This window comes from Vitis riparia, chromosome 10 (assembly GCF_004353265.1).
Source record: "Vitis riparia cultivar Riparia Gloire de Montpellier isolate 1030 chromosome 10, EGFV_Vit.rip_1.0, whole genome shotgun sequence".
Classification (NCBI taxonomy): Eukaryota; Viridiplantae; Streptophyta; class Magnoliopsida; order Vitales; family Vitaceae; genus Vitis; species Vitis riparia.
Window position 1 is genome coordinate 19035628 of NC_048440.1, and position 9366 is coordinate 19044993.

At 36.5% G+C, this 9366-nt stretch overlaps 1 protein-coding gene across 5 annotated transcripts in view; it reads right to left on the reverse strand.

Annotated features, from left to right (window-relative positions):
• LOC117924153 (lysine-specific demethylase JMJ25) overlaps window positions 1-8848 on the reverse strand; it is a 19919-nt gene extending 11071 nt beyond the window's left edge. Inside the window, exons 1-8 of one of the 5 annotated variants that reach the window (XM_034842731.1) lie at window positions 8635-8848; window positions 8445-8491; window positions 7352-8365; window positions 7129-7280; window positions 5163-5265; window positions 4934-5066; window positions 4724-4787; window positions 3885-4626 (exon numbers count right to left, since the gene is read on the reverse strand). In XM_034842731.1, coding sequence (XP_034698622.1) covers window positions 3885-4626; window positions 4724-4787; window positions 4934-5066; window positions 5163-5265; window positions 7129-7280; window positions 7352-8356 — 2199 coding nt within the window. In that variant the 5' untranslated portion in view covers window positions 8357-8365; window positions 8445-8491; window positions 8635-8848. Of the gene's footprint in view, window positions 1-3884; window positions 4627-4723; window positions 4788-4933; window positions 5067-5162; window positions 5266-7128; window positions 7281-7351 lie in introns of all 5 variants that reach the window. The other 4 variants (XM_034842728.1, XM_034842727.1, XM_034842730.1 and 1 more) reach the window with 4 other exon arrangements.
• Window positions 8849-9366: the final 518 nt, after the last annotated feature.

Sequence of the window (9366 nt, forward strand, 5' to 3'; positions counted from 1 at the left end):
CTTCTCCATCCAATAAAGAGACTGCTGAAATGACTCTACTAGTCTTCTAAAACTAAGAAACAATCAAGCCTAGAAGAAGACCTATTATTTAAACCACCACACCCAGTGAAAGAGCCCCCTGTGAGAGGCAAATCCCTCAACTGCAGCTCATTAATTACCTCCAAAAAAAGCCTCATTGCCATAGACATTCTCAAACAGTTTCTCCTTTCCCTAGGCAATCTGACCATATTAAAGTCTCCACCAATGCATCAGTGATCATTCCACAATCCCCACATATCCCCAAGTTCTGACCACAAAGCTTCTCTCTCAGCATTACTGACTGGCCCATATACTCCAAAAAACACCCAAATGAAATTATCATCGCAATATTTGAACCGAGACAAGATAGAGTACTCCCCTGTTTCCATCTCCAAAAGCTCCAACACTCTGCTATCCAAAAGACTAAAATACCCCCTGCCTGCCCTCCAGAGTCCACACTTCCCCATTTCAAAAATTTTCCTGTTCCTAGACTACTCACTACCAGATCTGACATGAACTGGATTTTTGTCTCCTGCAAACAAATTAGGTCTGCCTTTTGCAATATTAAACAGGCTTTCACTACCTTCCTCTTATCCTCATCATTTATTCCCCTGACATTCCAAGAGAGGATTCTAATTAACATCAACACACCTTGGAGACTCCCCAATAATTTATCCACTCCTTTTTCCTGAACCTGAAGAGGACCCATAATTAATGGAGCACTCTAGCTTGTGTAATTCTCTCTCAAATTTGGACCCAAGAAGAGAACATTTTTTTCCTCCAAGAGCTGAATCTTTGCCCTATTTTCTACACTCGCACCCCTAATCTAGACTTCTCACCTCTCAGCTGAATCTTTGCATAATTTCTCAACCACAATCAATTCTGGGCATTGGATCACATGACTAGCAATTCTTCACTTCTTTCCAATCTTTATCATCCTATATCTTCATCCTTTGTTATTATTGCTAATGGTTCTCAATTTCCTATTCATGGGATTGAAGCAGTTAGAGTAATTGATTTTACACTTCCATATGTTTTATACATCCCTAATCTCCCTTTCAATTTATTATCATGTGCCACCTTGTCCCATTTGAACTATGCAGTCATATTTTATCCTTCACATTGTGTGTTTCCAAGAAAAAGAAAACAATTAGTAAGGGAATTTGAAAAGAATGGACTCTTCTACTTCTGGTCATTGCACAAGTCCTCAACTGTCCATACTACAGTCACCACATACTAGTGTCACTGTCATTGTGGTCACTGTTTCTTTGCCAGTCTCCATCTACTAATTCCTACTTTACCTTTGTATTCACTTTATTATTAAACTTTTAAGCCCATTAAACATCATATGACTAATTTTAAACTTCATTTGAATGAGTCCTATTCACATTCTTTTCCATTAGTCCACTATCATATACAGGGTCCAACTAGAATTGTAGGTTTATTTGGTCTTGTCACTATTTCATTTAGTTACCAATGATTTCCCTCATTTAATGGTTTTAACTCTTTTTATGAAAATATTAATGAGTTATTAAAAATTCTTCAGCACTCTTTGTATATTTCCTGTATAACTTGATGCACTCTTTCTTTTGCGCATATTTATAATATCTCATCATTACTTAGTAGAGAAAAAGTTTTCAATACTTCCTTGAGTCAAGGGGTATTTTTTACTAAATGTCACATGTTGATACACCCCAGCACAATGGAACTACTGAAAGAAAGAATGGTCTTATTCTTCCTATTGCTTGTGCTTTAGTACTTAAAATGAATATGCCAAAGTTTTTTTTGAGAAAATGTTGCTTTTTTGCTCGATAAAAAGTATTCTCCAATTATTCATGGAAAGCCCCCCTATTGGTTGTTATTGTTCCCTCTTTTGCAAACTTGCTTTTTAACTTCTCATTATTATTCATAAACCTTCAAGCACTTGCACTAAACATCTTATTTCCAATTGTGTCTCTTACGATTACTAGTTCCCCTCTTTCACAGTGATTTCTATCTCCTTCTCTATTATTCTTCCTAAGTCTTATGATGGTGCTCTTTCTCATCTTGGCTAGTAGAGAACAATGGAAGAGGAAATGCATGCTTTACATCTTGTTCCTAAGTCTGTTGGTGCTCCAATTGTTGGTTGTCTCTAGGTCTTTACCATAAAGCACAACCCTGATGGTATGGTTACATTAAATGCTTGTTTCCTTGCTAAGGGATCCACTCATATACCCACTGCCTCAACTATACTGAAACCTTCTCTCTTATGATCAACAATCTGAATAATGCATGAATTGCAACATCCAACATATCACTGGACCAATGGAATAATAATATATAAAAGGTTCTGTGAAGAGAGAGAAAAAGGGAGAATCCCTAATTATTGTTATTGAAAAACTGTAAAGAATACACATTGGACTTGGGTATATATATACATGCTAGTGGGACCCACAATACAGTAAGGAAAGAAAAGGAAAAGGAAAAGTAAATAACCTAAATAACTATACATTATCTAACAGGTTCCTAAGGTAGTGTGGTGACAACTCCCAATATATAAATGAAGATATCAATCTGATCCATATAAAATACGGCATTATGATGATAAGATCTCAACTAATGACTCAGATAGATGTGATAGATATCAGAAATGGTATAAGGATGAAAGAATAAGAAAATAAGCACAAGTATGATGAATACAAGAGATGAATCCATTATGAAGTCCACAACCTAAGCAATCCTACCTATATACAAAGATATGCCGAGAGGCCCTGTCCCCAATTATAGACAAGGTAAGTGGGGTGCTAAATGAAAAGGCAAAATGTGAGTGGCCCATTCCCTATCATTAGAAGGCTTGGGGTCTAATGCAATTTGCTTGATTTGCCATCACATATGACTATAAATCCAATTTTCATGTGGCACATTTACTTACTTATCAATGCGCATTTGAGTCTCTAGTTTGGCCTTTTTCTATTTTTGCAAAGCAATCCTCCAATCCTATGCCTTGTGCTCCTTTTGCTTTATCGGCTTTAGCTATTATTGTGAATGTATTGGTGGATCAACTTGTGACTTCCTCATCCCAGGGTTGTGCTTCGTTCTTTAAAGGAAAGATCGTCTTCATGATACTTGGATTACTAGTGAGGAATTTTGTCAATTTCATCCTAATATTTTAGAGCACTATCTATAGCATAGCATTCTTTTCAACTAAGGGAAATGATGGAGATAATAATATTTTATGTTAGCAATAAAGATAGTTTTTTTTGATAGGTATATATATATAAAGCTATCTTTACTGTTAACATAAAATATTATTGTTAGCAGTAAGTGATAATGTTTCATGTTATAGTTATTTTACGGTTAATATTATTTATAGATAAAGTTTTTTTAGAGTTAAAATTTCTTGTATTATTAAAATTAGTTTCCTATTGGAGTTAGAATTGTCTATGTATATATAGATCAGTAATATTTTTGTCTCTCTACTATCCTGCTTGAGAGAGAGAGAGAGAGAGAGAGAGAGATCAACAATATTGAATTAACGGAATGTGATAGATAGATGGATGGATGGATAGATAGATTTTTTATGTCATTATTTATTCTAGGGTTATAGTTTTGTCAGAGTTAAAATTTCTTATGTTATCATTAGAATCCATTTGCTACTAGAGTTAGAATTGTCTATCTATATACAGAACTTGTTTCTCTCTACTGTCCTACATTAGAGAGAAATTAGCAATATTGAATTGAGGGAATCTCTAAACCACATTTAGAGACTGTGATAGATAAATAGAGAGAGAGAGAGTAAATAAAAAGATGACCACATTATCAGCTGACAGTTTAACAAAAAAAGTAAACTGCAGTTTGACATATGGGACTTAATGGATAGTACTGACCTCACACCAATCCAAGCAACTGGTAGCTTTAACAGCTTTCTTGTCATTCTCAGATTTGGCACTGCTCCTTTCCAGGTAAGTGCAGAACATAACAATTGGATCCCAACTCAAGTCCGACATACCCCGAAGGACATTACGGACTATTATAGGATGACCTCTACCCCAATGCTTCTGAAAGTGTTCAAGATTATCATCATGAAGGTCCTGTACAGTGGGGTAATATAAAAAGTTGTCATTAGAATCTTCTCTATTAGCTGCTTCCTGCAACTCTTTGATTTTTCTGATTTCATGATCCATTCCAATACAGAGAGAGCAGGGTGAAGAAACATCTAAAATTTCTGGGAATTCATAACTGCAAACTATTTCTTCTGCACTAATTTCTAGTTGTTTGGTCCAACTTGATGGGAAAACACATCTCAAATCAAGGTGGCCATCACCACAACCACCAAATTCTGTGGGCGGGCAAGATATACTACCATCATCATTGCAAGCTTTCCATTGGTGGAAGGATGGGCAAGAAGCAAGACGTGTACTGCCAACACTAGTAAGCTGCTTCATCTCTTGTAGTGGCTGGTCATCACACAAATAAGCTTTCCATCTATTATAATATTTGGAAATATATGATTTATTATCACCAGGAAAGACCCCTCGGAAAAATTCCCAACAACAAGTTAAGCAAAGATTATACGAACAATGTGGGCAGCTTCTATGGAAATCCACAATGGAAGTTTTGCAGTTATTGCTGCTCCAGAAGTCGAATCATGCAAAATACAGGGAACATAAAAATTAAATAAAATTTCATTAATTATGTTAAAATGGTATGGCACTAGTGAACATACCAGATACTTTGCTTATTGTGGCCAAATTCCACTTGCTGAATCAGAACTTCAGAGGGTAATTCTCCTGTGGCACATAAAAAAATATATCAGAAAACAACACCTTGGATGATGAATATGAGTCTAAAATCTCCAAAGTTCATGTGCAGAATACCAATGAGCAGAATAATTATGTAAAATATCAAAAGCAGAATTATCATGGAGATTCACAACCTCTGATTTTTGCCTCTATTTCCAGCTCAATTCTCTGGTCTTGGTTGATTTGTTCCAGTACAGGAAGAAGCATACAGATCAAATAATGTAATTGTAGAATTTTTTCAACCCTACTTTGATCCCTCAAAAAATCCTGAAAGTAGGTTTGTATGTAAATTGAAGTGTCAGCATCCAATGATGAAATGGGCATGCCTATTTCACAGTTCAGCCAGCAACTCAGATGTCAGACCTTACATTCAACGTCTTTAGATTGATTAATCAAGCAGGCCTTGCAGCTGCAAGTTCCACGACAAACTGGGCATGCCATCCTAACATCTTGTATATCAAAATACCTGAAATCATTTGAATGAAAGTTATTTTATGCTTCCAAATAAATCATTATGTGCTAAACACATCCTTAAACTAGGAAGCTAGGATACATGTAAAATATAACTTCTCAATTGGTAATTATTTTAGGAAGAAAGCAAAAGATACATGAAGCACTATGGATAAGAAAGAATCAAACAAGAACTGCAATGCATGGACCATATTGATGTCACTCAAATTTTTCACTCCATTCTGTTCATCAAGAAATGGCCAAATGCTCAAATTTCCATACCTCCAGAAAATTTTCCATTAATTATCTCCAGAAATCCTCAAAAAATCCATAAAAATTATGGATAATGACAAGACCAGGGGCAAACATGTGATCAGTAAAGGCACTTTTTTTGGGATTAAGTGAATTAAGAGTTTGCATATGACTGGTGCAAAGATCCTTGTGTTAATGGGCTAGAATAGAATAGAAGAATTGTCAAAGTTACAAGCAGTTGCCAATGCAATTGAAAAAATATTTTTATGGAATCTTTGTTTGTGTAGCCTACTTGTAGGGAAAAAGAGCTCATCCTCAGTTAATTTTATTTATGTTTTGAGCCATATGGCATGAACATCTCTTCTCTTTTCCATCTCCTTTTCATTTCATTTTTCTTTTATCTTTATTAGGTGCTCCATGTATACTCCCTGGGTACCCAGGTTTCCCTACCCCCCACTTTTTACTCAAGTGCTCATTAATTCAAACTCTTATTTACCCATCACGAAGGGTGCTCCATGTATATTCCCTGCATACCTAGGTTCCCCCATCCATACCTTTAAATCAAGAGCTTATTAATTTAAACTCTAATTTACCTATCAAGAAAAATAAAAGTTCTGGTAAGTCTTAGATTTTAGGCAAGTTTATTACTTGTTCTAACCCCACCTTCTAGTCAGGCAATTATTAATTTAACCTCATATTCACTATCGAGCAAAAAGGTTATGGCAAGTCTTAGGCTTCAGGCAAGTCTACTATTTGCTCCAAAAAGATTTTACACAATTGGATTTCAGGAAGCATTAGTTCTGGAGTCCAGACAGAATAATAGTTCATAGTTTGCTACTATGTGATATTGCATTGGATGAGGATACTCATTTCATTAGGAATAAATTGAACTATTGACTATTCCGAAACAAACTAATAGTTATGAGCAGCAGAATTGTTACCTTGTATCGTGTTTAATATTCACCAGCGGGTAAAGCACATGCAAACGTAATGCAATTGTACAATATGATACCCAAAATTCCAGATTTTTTCAGCAGAAAGGCACATGGGAACCATCTCTCTGTCTGTGCATGGTTACATGCTTAATATTATTCTAATTCTGTTTCATCTATTTTTATAATTTACTCTGATTACTTCATCACCTAATTTTTAAATTTTAACATGATTAAGTAGAATGAAGTTTATTCCACATGTACCTATAGGCCACTCGATTTTGCATTCGATGCAAAAGTTTCTTGAAAAGCATGGATCAATTGGAAAACTCATATTCAAGCTGATGATCAAAATCAACTATGTGCTATTATGATGGCTCCTATTTAACTTCTTCATTTGCTTCAATTGACCTGCTTTTGCTTTCATATGCATAAATCAACTAGTCTTTTATCATATATCCTAATTTTGCGCTATTCTATAGATTAGCTCAGACAATTAGCTTCAGCCTTCTCAAAGGAGGATAATAAAGATCCAAATTAAGCTAGCATGGCATAAAAGAAAAGAAAGAAGATAGTGATCAGCAAAACCAAATACTTGCAGATAGATTATGACACACTAGTAGACAAAATCCTTAACTTCATAAGAGTTTACATGCCCAGCCAATCAAACAAAAACTAAGAGGAAGTAAACAAACCTTTGTTTGGTGCAATCCATGCAAAAGTACTCTTTTTGACAACTTGAACACTTGATCATACTCTGAGAATGACGTTTTCGTTTTCGACACAAATGGCACTTCTTACCCCTAACAATCTTCAAATTTCTCACATTTCGCCCATATGGTACAACCTAAACAAACAGGAAGCAACTAAGTAATAAGACATGCACAAGGGAAGTTGAAACTGAAAAATGAACAACACCTGCAATGAGCCAATTGGGAGCGGCTCAATGTTCTTGGACCGGAAGCACCTTTGAGGACCAGAATCCGAACCCAAATCAACACCCAGTTTGATTTGGCTACCAGCATTGTCGATATGATGTTGCAACGGAGCCTGAGAGATGGCCATTAGTCCATTTGGCAATTCCCTCACCAACTCCCCCTCAATATTCTGAATCAAACGACGCATCTTTCGCCTCTCCACCTGCCTCTGCAGGAACACTCTTATCAATTCCAACTGCAAATCACCTTTCTTCAACTTCATCTTCTTCAGAGCCTTATCCAACGCCTCCGAGACCCTAACAGACCCTCTTCTCTTCATCGGCTTGGCCAATTTCGCGGCTCTTTTTGCCCTAATTTCAGGATTCCGAGACTCGCAATCTTGGTTCACAGTTTTGTTCCGTTTCTTTCTTTGCAGCTTGAGCGAGCCTGGCACCTTCTCCTTGTTCTGCCGATGACGCCCCTGAAGATAATGAAGTTCACATAGCTTCTTATTCTCCATAACTCGCCGGGTGCACCGCCATTGCCGCCCGTCAGTCCGTTTACACCGTAAATGGTCCGGCAAAGCCTCCTCCTCCTCCATTAACTTCACCCCCAAAATATAATATTTTCTCGAGAAAACCAACCAGGAAAAAAAAAAAAAAATCCAACAAAACAAAATGAGAAACAAGAAACCAAAGAGACTTCCCCCTTTTCCCCTCTTTGAGAGTAGAGGGTTTAGAGAGGTACAAGTATTTATTAAGAGAAACAGAGAAAGCAGAAATGGAATGAAGGGAGGGGCACAATTCGTAATTTTCAAAGCAAACCGAGTCCAATTTCGGCCGAATACTTCGGCATGTCGCAAGTGGCAAATGCATATGCCTTCTTTTCTTTTTCTTTGAGAAGATTGAGAGGCAGCCTTTTTCTCCTTTTTTTTGGGAAAATGAACTAATGCGATACATATGGAAGGTGAGTCCATGAATGTGATACATATATAAGGTGAGTCCATTATGCCAGCCTGCATGGGCCCGTTTCCTTAATTAACGTGATGGTTTAAAGCTTCACTCTGCAGTTAATGATGGGATGATGATCCTTACAATGATGGATGAAAGTTATGGAAGAGGTCTGCAGATGGATCTCTGCCCTGCATGCCACAATGGTGATCAATATATGATTTGGAAAACAAAATTATGATTTCATAATGAAAGGAAGGAAGGAAGGAATGAAGGAAACATATTATGGAAAGAAAACAGATGCAGCAACAGAGAGAAGTTGTCCTGTTTATACTTGATATTGTGCTGATGACAGGATTGTACCAGAATAGCCAAAAAAAGACATGATTGAGTGCAGCGCCAATGGAATCAACCAGAACCCATCTTGCCGGACTTCAAAGAAGCTGAAAAATGGAATACTTCAGTTTCATCAACGCTGCACTCAATGATGTTTTCTTCTATCTAGGTGTCTCCAATGTTTTTGCTTCAGTTGCTCAGATCCACCCATATCGGTGCATCACTAGTTAAATATATATATATATATATATATATGTTTATATGGTAGAGTAGGCTGTTGAAGTGAAGTACAGGGACTTGTATTCAAATGTACTGCCATTTTACAAAGCCCAATTATGGCTGCTGCTGGGCAAACTGCAAAGATGATTTAGTACATATGTACTGTTCATTGTACTGAATGAACATATGTACTACACCTCCTAACGCTTCAACCATCATTCTTTTCTGTGTGGTAGGCTGTGACTTTTCATGTGTCTTAGAAGTTGTCAGGTGCCTAATAATTTAATGGGTCATATCTCAAAACTAACTTGCCTAAACTTCGAATGATGCCCTTTTCTTTTTAAAATTTGTCACTTTCCTTTTCTTCAACCCATGTCCTCGTTAAGGAAATCTTAATTTGCCCCTAGGAAGAAAAGTATTTCATTCTATTTTACATCACATTTGAATGCAAAACACAAGTTCTTTTACCCTTTTTTTTTTTTTTTTTCCTGATCACTAAATTCACTAATCC